General features: G+C 56.9%; 1 protein-coding gene and 1 long non-coding RNA gene across 2 annotated transcripts; both read right to left on the reverse strand.

Moving 5' to 3' along the window:
- Positions 1-2,069: 2,069 nt before the first annotated feature.
- On the reverse strand, positions 2,070-3,382 carry LOC147913223 (uncharacterized). The gene is made up of 3 exons (XR_015549022.1): positions 3,112-3,382; positions 2,474-2,671; positions 2,070-2,125 (listed from the first exon to the last, which is right to left on the reverse strand). It is a non-coding gene; the product is annotated as an uncharacterized LOC147913223 (long non-coding RNA).
- Positions 3,383-6,521: 3,139 nt separating this feature from the next.
- LOC147913224 (uncharacterized) lies at positions 6,522-8,412 on the reverse strand. Its single transcript, XM_087419382.1, has 3 exons — positions 8,142-8,412; positions 7,503-7,694; positions 6,522-7,156 (listed from the first exon to the last, which is right to left on the reverse strand). The coding sequence occupies exons 1-3, from the start codon at positions 8,335-8,337 to the stop codon at positions 6,522-6,524; spliced, it is 1,023 nt and encodes a 340-aa protein (XP_087275508.1). The 5' UTR covers positions 8,338-8,412.
- Positions 8,413-12,425: the final 4,013 nt, after the last annotated feature.

Here is a 12,425-nt window from a genome sequence, read left to right on the forward strand (position 1 = left end):
GGGAAAAACACACCCATACATTGCAATTGGTACAAGAATCTTCCCACCCTTACCCTGCTCTTACCACGGCCGACTGCACATGCATCCCTTGCATTTGTGGGACCTAAGATGGGGAAGCACTGTTGGCTCCAGAGAAACCAGAACAGTAGCAATTACAGCTAGTATGATCCGACATCTCATTTACCAACAGTTATACTTCCCCCAAGAAGAGTATTGGATCATTTTTTCATTCTCCACTCTAGAACCTCCTGTCTTTCAGAGTTTCAGTTTACTTTGTTTCCACAACATTGAGTCCCGTCACTGTTGCTATGGTAGCGGGATTGCTGTCACTCAACCACATGGCACGAGCACCAGAAACCTTTACAGAAAAAGAAAATGTTTTGAATATGTTCCTTAAAAGGTAGTTATATGGAGCATCTGGGGTTGGGTTTTTTATTTCGATAGTCTCTACATACAGCATTTCTTTTTTTTTTTTTAAGATTTTATTTATTTATTTATTTTCCCCCAAAGCCCCAGTAGATAGTTGTATGTCATAGCCGCACATCCTTCCAGTTGCTGTATGTGGGACGCGGCCTCAGCATGGCCGGAGAAGCGGTGCGTCGGTGCACGCCCGGGGGTCTGAACCCTGGGCCGCCAGCAGCGGAGCGCCCGCACTTAACCGCTAAGCCACTGGGCCGGCCCCTGGAACTTGTTTCTTAATCATAATACTTAGTGAAGGTAAATGTTATATCCCTTGAATGATTTAAAAAAGAAATATAATTTTAAAATGTTTTATTACACATTGTTTTTAAATTTTTCTGTTGTATATAATAAATACGCATAATACTTTACAACTGTAGTATACACGTACATAATAATGTAAATTAAAAAAGTATGTTGGAGGTACGCGTTCTAATTTTTCTGAAGGGGTAGAACTAAGGTTAAATATTCTGAGGGTCAGGCAGCATCTGCATATTCAGTACAGAAACAGGTCCCCCGAGGACTTCATTCAAGTTCAACTCCAACCATATACAGATGCTCATGCAGGCCTGCTGGAGAGAGGGGACTAGGACTCAACCCTACAATGCCTCAGTTTCCTCCTCTCTTCCGTGAAATGCAAAAGACTAATGGTCCCATATGAGCCCTGGGCACTGGGGCACACAGGAGAGAGACCCTTGAAGGACACCCTGAAGAAATCCCTTCTAGGGTAAACACTTACCTCCCCCACACCCCTCCCCCCTAAGTACTGGTAGCGGTCCTTGAGGTACCGCCTTTGACGAAAATGAAGAAATGAAACACACACACACACACACGTTTCTTTGTACGGGTTTTATTTTTCTTATACCAGGAAAAATCCACTGGTAAAAGGTCCAAATCAATGAGAGTCCTGGTCATCGGAGCCCCTGGAGGAAAAGAAGGGTTTTCCTCGCAGCGCTCTTCTTCACGGGCTGCCTTCTGGACACGAGGACCCATTTCCCTGAGCTGCGATCCCGTAGGAAGCGAGGTCCGGTCCGTGCCTAAAACGGTTTCCCGGAAGGGAGGATTTGTGTGGTGCCGATGGGGTGAGCTCGTGGCCTGGGTGTGCCAGATGCCGCCAGGGACCCTGGCACGGGGAGCTGGGAGGGCAGAGTCCGGGCGGGTCCGAGGCAGAGGGGGGCGGGCCCGGGAAGGGCGAGGACCCCGGCTCCGGGCGCGCCCCCTAGGGCCGCGGGAGCCCAGGCAGCGGGCAGGGAGGGCTGCGGGCAGGCGGGCCGGGGCTGCGCCGCGAGCAGGGCGTCGAGCGCCGCGAGCGCCCAGTGCAGGGTGGCCCCCGCGTGCGCCAGCTGCCAGCCGAGCCAGGCGCGCTGCGAGGCGGCGGGCTGCGTGGGGCGGGCGGGCCGCGGCAGGAAGGCGCCCCCCGGAGCCCGCAGCTCGCCCAGGGCCACCTCGAGCGCGCCCAGGTGCGTGAGGAGCCTGGAGGGGAGCTCGGCCGGGGGCGCGCGGGCGTGCGGCGGCGGCGGCGGCAGGAGGCAGCGGCGGCGGGGGCGCTTTGGGGAGGCGGGCTCGGCCTCCGGGCTGTGGCCGCAGCGCCCGGGGCCGGCGGTCCTCACTGGCGACCTGGGCGGGGTCCTCCTGTCCCGGAGGGGCGGGGCCGAGCGGGTGGAACCTGCGCGGGAGAGAGAACGGCAGGTGTGGCGGGGAGCGCGCGCGCCGGCCCTCGGGTTTCCTTGCCAAGGTCCCCAGCGCCCCTTCCCTTTCCCGGTCCTGGTCCCCACTCCACTCGCCTCCCCCCACGCCCCACTCTGCACCAGGCCTGACTCTGGTCCCCATCCGGGATGTGACCAGAACCGTGCCAAGTGCTGGTCGCCTTCCCCTCGGCCCTCTAGAAAGGGCTTGAGGAGCATCTCCCCCGGGGTCGGTGTCTGTCCCCTCCCCTGACCCTGGGTGCTCGGTTGGCCACTGAGGCCCAGCACCCACGTCCCCACCGGGGCCAAGGCCCGGCCCGGAAACCTACCTCCTCTGCTCTGACGTCCTGCTCTGGGGCGGTCAGGCTCGTCCTTTCGTCTCCAGGGAGCTGGGGCTGGTCGTCTCCTCACCTCCTCTTCTCCGAGTCCATTTTCTTGGTGGCGACCGCCAGGGAGGTCATCGGGGCTTCTGCCTCGCTTGTGCCTGGAGCCCTCGGCCACCTGCCTCTGCCTGGTGATCCCTGTGGCTGGAGGGAAGAGAGTCGTGAGTGGCCCCTGACTTTTCTCTGGACTCTGGGCCAGAGGGCATCGGAGGAGGCCGCAGGTCGACCCCGGTCCCTCATGGCCCCACCCCCAGATGCCGCTTTCCTCCAGCCGCCCAGAGCCTCGGTGGGCAGCTCCCCAGGCTCTACCTTTCCCGTCACCATCCAGCTGCCTGAGCTGCCTGGCGGGCACGCTCCTGGGAACTGTCTCTCCCGTCCAGACCCGGAGGACGGCTCAGCTGGCAGAGCCCTCCCCGCAAGGGGTCTGGCCTTCCCCTTGGCTTTCCCTCAGCGCTTGCAGCCGTGGGAAGGGCAGATCTCCCGGGGCCTGCGCTGTGCCCAGCCCACTCCCGTCCCTCGTGTCTCCCGAACCCTCCCAACCCTCGCTCAAAACCCATCTCCCCAAAAACAACGTCGACTCCTACCTGGGCTGCTGCGAGCGCCCTCCGCGGTCTCCGGGATGCCCTTCTCTGCCCGCCTCTCACAGGGATGGCGATCTTCTCGCTTCCCTTGAAAGGACGGGTTTCCTGTGGAGTGAAGGCCTTGGTCTTCCCCGTGCGAGGGACCTTGTCTCCCTGGGCGCTCCTGGCCGGGCCTCCTGCCACGAGGAGCCCCTTCCATTTCTTCCACGGTCCCGCCCGAGGCACGCGTCTGGAGAGCTGAGGAGCGGCCCGGGCACTGAGCAGGTGCGCAGAGGGCGTGGCTCTTTAGGAGACCCCCAGGGCCCCCTGCTGGGTGGGCGGGCCCGAGGGTGTGTCTGGGAAGCACACCAGGGTGGGGGAGGGGAGCTGAGGAGAGGCGGCAGGTTGGGGGAATTCCCCTGTGTCTCCGGGACCCTGGGACTCTTCCCAGGCTGCTCATTGCTGAGCATTTCCGTTCGCCGCTGCACGTTCACTTCAAACAAGTGCGGTCGGTGTCGTCTGTTTCCTGGTGCTTGTTTTCTGTCTGCGCAGTTCTGGGTGTCTGCGTGTGTAGCCGCGTGGTGCGCCGTATGCCCAGGGTCAGCCAAGTGTCGGTGTCAGGGAGCAGAAAACCTTGGAGTCTTTGTGGGACTGACGTCCTCTGTGTCCGCTACTCTGTTCTGCCCTCGTGGCGCGAAGGCCACCCTAGACCCGACGGATCCCAAGAGCGTGGTGCTGCTCCCGATTCGTGGTTTTGGACACAACAGGCGGCTGCGCTTTCGGCCCGAGGGCGGTCGCTCTCGGACCTCTGCTCTCCACGACACGGCACGTTTGGAGTCTGTTCTTCAAGCCTTCCTCGTTCTTCTCTCTTCACTCTGCTTCATCAAGCAAGGGTTGCTCTAGGCTCGTGACAACGGTGCCAGGCTGCGCTGTCAGCATTTATGTCTGTCCCAAACCATGGGCCTTCCTGCCGGAGAAGGGTCACCAGAGGAAGGACTCAACGCTCTCAAGGACTGCAGCAAAACTCGGTGAGAGAGAGGGCAGGATCCGATTTGTTTGTCCCAGGCTGTCAACCCTCACCGGGAGGGAAAGCCACGTATTCCGACGTCCATCCGAAAGGGTTCTTTGTATTCTCACAGCAGGGGGATAGTCACGGCCATACCTTCTGTCCCGGCGTGAGTGCGTCACAGCCTGGATGATTTCGTCCACGTCCCTGGCTCTTTGCCAGCGGACCTTGAAGATTCCAGGTGCGTCGATTGGTCGATTCTCTCGTGCCGACTACACTGACCTCCGGATCTCCGCCGCCTGCCTGAGCGTCATCCATCCAGTCGCCAGCAGGGGGCTTTGTCCAGGGCACACTCGGATTCCCTCCATCCTGGATCTCTTCCTCAGCAAGAAGCCAGTGTTCCAAGACACCAACAGATGTTATTCGTCCATTTTGTTGTTCTCCAAAGTGACCTTAGTGACAATCCCTGGCAGGAAATGGAGCCCCTGTGGTTAGGTTTGAAGAAATAGGATTCGGTCTTCAAAACTCTTGGGGACTTCAAGGAAGGCTGAGTCTGGCTGGCAGTAGGGGACACACTCAGTCACCAACAACACTTGGCCTCATGCCAGTGGCAAGTTCGCACGGGATGAATTATTTTCCAGATCATGGATGCTTCTAGGTGAACTCGAATCATTTTTCTTGAATCCGTGGGAGATCCGTTTCCGGAGTGACCATTTGCGAGTTTGGTGAGATACTTTAGCCAACGCGTCCTGACCGCTGAATGTTCTTCCCCAAGCTACTAGACAGAGCGTACTGGAAGCAGAAAGAAACTGGGCCCGTTATACCCTTGGAGGGCCTGGACCAGAGTGCAGGAGTCACTCGCTATTCTCCAGACTGCTCCAGCCGGCAGCGAGCTCTCCTCTCCTCCTCTCCCCATTTCCTCTGGATCTTCCTCCGCTCCTGGTGTATCGGAACACAGGACACATTGCATTTCACCACAGCCCAACAAAGTCGGTGGTCCCTGTGTGCAGTGCTTTCAAAAAGTTTGTGTTTGTGTGTGAGTGTGTGTGTGTGTGTGTGTGAGAGAGAGAGACAGAGAGAGAGAGAGACAGAGAGAGGGAGAGAGAGTTTCGTTGTCTGTGTTATAAACAGCATCCACTACTCATTGAGGGCTGGGTGACACTAGACATGGCTGTTCTACCAGTCACACCTTCTGGTTGCCATGTCCAGGTGAGGAATGTGGATTTCAGACAAGCCTGAGCTAAAGAGCACAGGCTTTGGAACTGAAGATGTCTGAGCGCCACCCCCTGTTCCCTTTTCCTATGACCTTTGGCGAGGAGAGAACCTCTCAGAGCCTGTTTTCTCAATTCCATCGTGGGAGGACATGTATTTCAGAGAGGTGGTCGAGGCAAGAAGCAAGGAATATCTGTATGTTCAACGCCAGTTCAAAGGGAAAACAGGGCTTTTCTCATTGATTGTCTGATTACGTGTAAGCGAGAGAGGTAAGACACAGGAGGACCGGTGTTTGGCAATGAAAGCAGAAACCTTGAAGAGGAGGCACAGCCAAGGACAGAGGAGGAAACGAGATGGAATGCTCAAGACAACTGGGAAAAGGAATTCCTCGGAAAGAAGAAGCATCAGTTGGGTGTTTTGGCCGTGGGTTGGGGTGGAGGCGGCAGAGGGGCGTGATGGAAATAGCCCCTTGGTGATTGGAGTGGGAGCAGCGAGGAGTTTCTACGTTTGCAAGCGCTCTCTTGACTTGTGCCCACATTTCACCATGCGCCGTGCGCCATGCCCATCGCCGGGATGTCAGTGAATGTCTGCAAAGGCGGTGAAATGCGAACGCATAGGGCACAAACAAGAATCATTCAAAGAGTAAAAGAAAAGGCTAAAGAAGAGATTCGAGAGGCTAACAAATCACTCCCAAGATGATCTGCTGGATCCCAGTGGCAAAGGTTTGAAATAGGAAGGAGATTGATGGGATTCACGTGGAAGCTACGGGACCAAGAGCCAAAGAGGAATTCAATCCGTGGAACATCCCTCAGAGAACCCAGTGTGCTCATTCGAGGGCAAGGTTCTATTCCAGGAGGGTTTCTAAGAGTTCACCCTGAAGAAATCCCTTCTCAGGTAAACACTCACCTCCCACACACACCCCTCCGCTCCAAGTACTGGTAGCAGTCCTTGAGGTACCGCCTTTGACGAAAATGAAGAAATGAACACACACACACACACACACACACACACGTTTCTTTGTACGGGTTTTATTTTTCCTATATCAGGAAAAATGCACTGGTGAAAAGGTCCAAATCAATGAGAGTCCTGGTCATCGGAGCCCCTGGAGGAAAAGAAGGGTTTTCCTCTGAGTGCTCATCTTCACGGGCTGCCTTCTGGACACGAGGACCCATTTCCCTGAGCTGCGATCCCGTAGGAGGCAAGGTCTGGTCCGTGCCTAAAACGGTTTCCCGGAAGGGAGGATTTGTGTGGTGCCGTTGGGGTGAGCTCGTGGCCTGGGTGTGCCAGATGCCGCCAGGGACCCTGGCATGGGGAGTTGGGAGGGCAGAGTCCGGGTGGCTTCGAGGCAGAGGGGGGCGGGCCCGGGAAGGGCGAGGACCCCGGCTCCGGGCGCGCGCCCTAGGGCCGCGGGAGCCCAGGCAGCGGGCAGGGAGGGCTGCGGGCAGGCGGGCCGGGGCTGCGCCGCGAGCAGGGCGTCGAGCGCCGCGAGCGCCCAGTGCAGGGTGGCCCCCGCGTGCGCCAGCTGCCAGCTGAGCCAGGCGCGCTGCGAGGCGGCGGGCTGCGTGGGGCGGGCGGGCCGCGGCAGGAAGGCGCCCCCCGGAGCCCGCAGCTCGCCCAGGGCCACCTCGAGCGCGCCCAGGTGCGTGAGGAGCCTGGAGGGGAGCTCGGCCGGGGGTGCACGGGCGTGCGGCGGCGGCGGCGGCGGCGGCAGGAGGCTGCGGCGGCGGAGGCGCTTTGGGGAGGCGGGCTCGGCCTCCGGGCTGTGGTCGCAGCGCCCGGGGCCGGCGGTCCTCACTGGCGACCTGGGCGGGGTCCTCCTGTCCCGGAGGGGCGGGGCCGAGCGGGCGAAACCTGCGCGGGAGAGAGAACGGCAGGTGTGGCTGGGAGTGCGCGCGCCGGCCCTCGGGTTTCCTTGCCAAGGTCCCCAGCGCCCCTTCCCTTTCCCGGTCCTGGTCCCCACTCCACTCGCCTCCCCCCACGACCCCTCTCCACCAGGCCTGACTCTGGTCCCCTTCCGGGATGTGACCCGAACCGTGCCAAGTGCTGGTCGTCTTCCCCTCGGCCCTCTAGAAGGGCTTGAGGAGCATCTCCCCCGGGGTCGGTGTCTGTCCCCTCCCCTGACCCTGGGTGCTCGGTTGGCCACTGAGGCCCAGCACCCACGTCCCCACCGGGGCCAAGGCCCGGCCCGGAAACCTACCTCCTCTGCTCTGACGTCCTGCTCTGGGGCGGTCAGGCTCGTCCTTTCGTCTCCAGGGAGCTGGGGCTGGTCGTCTCCTCGCCTCCTCTTCTCCGAGTCCATTTTCTTGGTGGCGACCGCCAGGGGGGTCATCGGGGCTTCTGCCCCGCTTGTGCCTGGAGCCCTCGGCCACCTGCCTCTGCCTGGTGATCCCTGTGGCTGGAGGGAAGGAGAGTCGTGAGTGGCCCCTGACTTTTCTCTGGACTCTGGGCCAGAGGGCATCGGAGGAGGCCGCAGGTCGACCCCGGTCCCTCATGGCCCCACCCCCAGATGCCGCTTTCCTCCAGCCGCCCAGAGCCTCGGTGGGCAGCTCCCCAGGCTCTACCTTTCCCGTCACCATCCAGCTGCCTGAGCTGCCTGGCGGGCACGCTCCTGGGAACTGTCTCTCCCGTCCAGACCCGGAGGACGGCTCAGCTGGCAGAGCCCTCCCCGCAAGGGGTCTGGCCTTCCCCTTGGCTTTCCCTCAGCGCTTGCAGCCGTGGGAAGGGCCGATCTCCCGGGGCCTGCGCTGTGCCCAGCCCACTCCCGTCCCTCGTGTCTCCCGAACCCTCCCAACCCTCGCTCAAAACCCATCTCCCCAAAAACAACGTCGACTCCTACCTGGGCTGCTGCGAGCGCCCTCCGCGGTCTCCAGGATGCCCTTCTCTGCCCGCCTCTCACAGGGATGGCGATCTTCTCGCTTCCCTTGAAAGGACGGGTTTCCTGTGGAGTGAAGGCCTTGGTCTTCCCCGTGCGAGGGACCTTGTCTCCCTGGGCGCTCCTGGCCGGGCCTCCTGCCACGAGGAGCCCCTTCCATTTCTTCCACGGTCCCGCCCGAGGCACGCGTCTGGAGAGCTGAGGAGCGGCCCGGGCACTGAGCAGGTGCGCAGAGGGCGTGGCTCTTTAGGAGACCCCCAGGGCCCCCTGCTGGGTGGGCGGGCCCGAGGGTGTGTCTGGGAAGCACACCAGGGTGGGGGAGGGGAGCTGAGGAGAGGCGGCAGGTTGGGGGAATTCCCCTGTGTCTCCGGTCCCTGGGACTCTTCCCAGGCTGCTCGTTGCCGAGCATTTCCGTTCGCCGCTGCACGTTCACTTCAAACCTGTGCGGTCGGTGTCGTCTGTTTCCTGGTGCTTGTTTTCTCTCTGTCTGCACAGTTCTGGGTGTCTGCGTGTGTAGCCGCGTGGTGCGCCGTATGCCCAGGGTCAGCCAAGTGTCGGTGTCAGGGAGCAGAAAACCTTGGAGTCTTTGTGGGACAGACGTCCTCTGTGGCCGCTACTCCGTTCTGCCCTCGTGGCGCGAAGGCCACCCTAGACCCGACGGATCCCAAGAGCGTGGTGCTGCTCCCGATTCGTGGTTTTGGACACAACAGGCGGCTGCGCTTTCGGCCCGAGGGCCGTCGCGCCCGGACCTCTGCACTCCACGACACTGCACGTTTGGAGTCTGTTCTTCAAGCCTTCCTCGTTCTTTTCTCTTCACTTTCCCCCATCAGGCAAGGGTTGCTCTAGGCTCGTGACAACGCTGCCAGGCTGCGCTGTCAGCATTTATGTCTGTCCCAAACCTTCTGCCTTCCTCCCCGAGAAGGGTCACCGGAGGAAGGACTCAACTCTCTCAAGGACTGCAGGAAAACTCGGTGAGAGAGAGGGCAGGTTCGGATTTGTGAGTCCCAGGCTGTCATCTCTCACGGGACGGAAAAGCCACGTATTCTGACGTCCATCCGTAAGGGTTCTTCGTAATCTCACTGCAGGGAGATAGTCACGGCCACACGATCTGTCCCGGCGTGAGTGTGTCACAGCCTGCGTAATTTCATCCACATCCCAGGCTCTTTTCCAGTGGCCCTTGAAGATTCCAGGTGCATCGATTGGTCGACTCTCCCGGGCTGACTACAGGGCCGTCGGGATTCTCGCCCTCCGCCTGCCTGAGAGTCATCCATCCAGCCCCCAGCAGGGGACCTCGTCCAGCGCACACAGGGCTTCCCTCCATCCTGGATCTCTTCCTCAGCAAGAAGCCAGTGTTCCAACACACCAGCAGATATTCCCCGTCCACGTTCTTCTCCAAAGTGACCTTAGCGTCAATCCCTGGCAGGAAGTGGACCCCCTGTCGTTAGGTTGGAAGAAATAGGATTTGGTCTTCAAAACTTTGGGGGACTTGGCAAGGTAGCACGGGTGCATTATTTTCCAGATCATGGATGCTTCTAGATGAACTCGAATCCTTTTTCTTGAATCCAGGGAGATCCGTTTCGGGAGTGACCATTTGCGAGTTTGGTGAGATACTTTAGCGAACTCGCCCTGACCGCTGAATGTTCTTCACGAAGCTATCAGGCAGAGCGTACTGGAAGCAGAAAGAAATCGGGCCCGTTATACCCTTGGAGGGCCTGGACCAGAGTGCAAGAGTCACTCGCTGTTCTCCAGACTGCTCCAGCCGGCAGCGAGCTCTCCTCTCCTCCTCTCCCCATTTCCTCTGGATCTTCCTCCACTCCTGGTGTATCAGAACACAGGACACATTGCAATTCACCACAGCCCGACAAAGTCGGTGGTCTCCGTGTGCAGTCCTTTCAAAAGTGGTGTGTGTCTGTGTGTATGATAGTTTCATTGTCTGTTTTAAAAACAGCATCCACTACTCATTGAGGGCTAAGTGACACTTAACTTTGGTGTTCTCCCCACACAAGAGGAATAAAGTGTTCTCACCTATAGGCCTTACTCAAAGAAGTTTTTTTTCCTGTTGTGCTTTAATGGATATTAGTGCTGCTCTAGGGACTGCTCAGAACACTTACCTGGAGTGATGTTGGGCAGTGGGTGAGGAGAATGATGGGATTATCCTAGGGTTTATCGGTAGTTCCCTCCAGTCATGATGTCGAAAACTCTTAATGCATTGTCTGCTTTTGTGGTACAATATGTCTAGAAGTAAGGGAGAGATTGTGAATTTTGATAGATATATAATCATTTGCCCTGTTGAAAGGGTAATCGGAGGGAAGAAGTGGTAAGAGGAAAAAATCCATCCCTGGAAGAGACAGTAGCAAGCATTCCAGTAGTAGGACATTTTGTGGTGCTGTTGGGATGTTCCCTGAGTGTAAAGTTACCTGTCTGTATCCCTTTTGCTTCAGCACCTCTGATTTCAGTGTCTGCAGATGGTGCTCACTGATCTTCTAGGTGAAACCTATTTTATTGTCACAGAGCTAGAAAGCAGCAGTTTTGAAGACTAGAGTGAAGTAGTAGGGTAGGCTAAAAGTAAAACAAGTATTTATTTCGTTATAACTTTTGGAAATGGGAGGTGGGACTGTCATAATGAACAAAAGTTATTTTTCATTTGGCTTTTAGGCTGTTTTATTTTTTATAATTTTTAATAAATTTGTCTTCCTATGTAGATTTTTGTTGCTGTGTCAATACATATTTGAGCATCTACTAGTGGCCAGTATTCCCAGTACTACCCACCACACTTTGCTCTGCAGACCCCTCACCCATCCTTCACAGGACACAGTCCATTCAGGTGCACTTCTCCTAGTATTAAGGGTTAAATCAAGATTTTTCTCAAGAGCATAAGAAAAGGTGAAAATTATGTTTGCAGATTGCTGCTGACCAGCAGACGGAGGGCAAACAGAACCTCTGAGCATTTATTCTTTTTTTGTTGTTTCTGTGAGGAAGATCAGCCCTGAGCTAACATCTGTGCCCATCTTCCTCCACTTTATGTGGGAGGCCGCCACAGCATGGCCTGACAAGCAGTGCATCGGTGGGCGCCCTGGATCCGAACCCTGGCCGCCAGCAGCGGATCGCACTCACTTAACCGCTATGCCACAGGGCTGTCTCCTGAGCATTTATTCTTGAAAGCTCTGGTTTCTTTCTCCTCTCCAACGGCCACTGTAGGGAGGTGGATGGGAAAAGCAGTATGATCAGAAGTAATGAAGGAACAAATCTCCGTCGGAGTCAGATACTATTGTTTAAAAAATGGCCCCATAGGAAGAAGCCTCAAAATCAGAGGCTTCCCCCAGTGTTCTTTGAATCCATTTTTTAAGCTATTAAAAACACCCTTAAAATAAAACCACCATCTCGTGAGGACAGGAAGATGGTTACCCGTCTTTTTACCGCCATCTGCAGGGCTGGCTCAGCTTTAGGCTTCCTTGAGCCACACTCCCTGCCTCCAGCCTGTTCTTTACAACATGTCAGGGTGGGGTTGATTATAGTCTCTCTCTCCAACTTAGCAAAATTCAGTTACAGCTAAAATTTGAAGTGAACGGAGGAGGGACTACAGAGATAGTAGCTCACTTCACGATGCATCTTATTCTCGCATTTTCACATTGGCTCGTAGTCTCTAACATTGTGCTTGGCCCGTTTGTATGTATTAGTGTGAGTTTGGATCAGGTTAGTTTGAGAGTAGGGTCAGGGCTCAGCCTATATGGAGGATGAGAGCTCACTCTGCTACTGGGATCATGGCTCAGATTGTGAATGGGATCCCGGTTCACCCTGTAGCTGTGATTAGGGCTCAGTCTGTGGTGGGCTATGGGTGTGTTCTGTGACTAGGTTAGAGACATGTCTGTGGTTAGCATTAGGGCCCAGTCTGTGCTGGAATCAGGTCTCAGCCTGTAGCAGAGATCAGATTTCTTTGTGGTGAGCGGTAGGATTCCTTCTGGGGCTGGGGAGAGGGCTCTATTCCAGGAAAGAAGGGCAGGAAGCACTGGTCAGGAGTCCTAAGTCCCAAGAGTCCATTGAGGGGCTGTTAAGCCAAGGGACTGAGCAGATGGAGAACCAGAGAACCAAGGCGGGGATCAAAACAGAGTTGTTGACCCCCATCACAATGGCTTACATTAAAAGGACTGGCAACACGAAGCGAGCGTGAGTGAGGATGTGGAGCACCTGGAACTTTCTTCTATTGCTGGTAGGAGTATAAATTGTACATCTACATTGGACAGCTACTCG

The sequence above is a fragment of the Ceratotherium simum genome, chromosome 29 (assembly GCF_057802395.1).
Source record: "Ceratotherium simum simum isolate JZ-2026a chromosome 29, ASM5780239v1, whole genome shotgun sequence".
Taxonomy (NCBI): domain Eukaryota; kingdom Metazoa; phylum Chordata; class Mammalia; order Perissodactyla; family Rhinocerotidae; genus Ceratotherium; species Ceratotherium simum.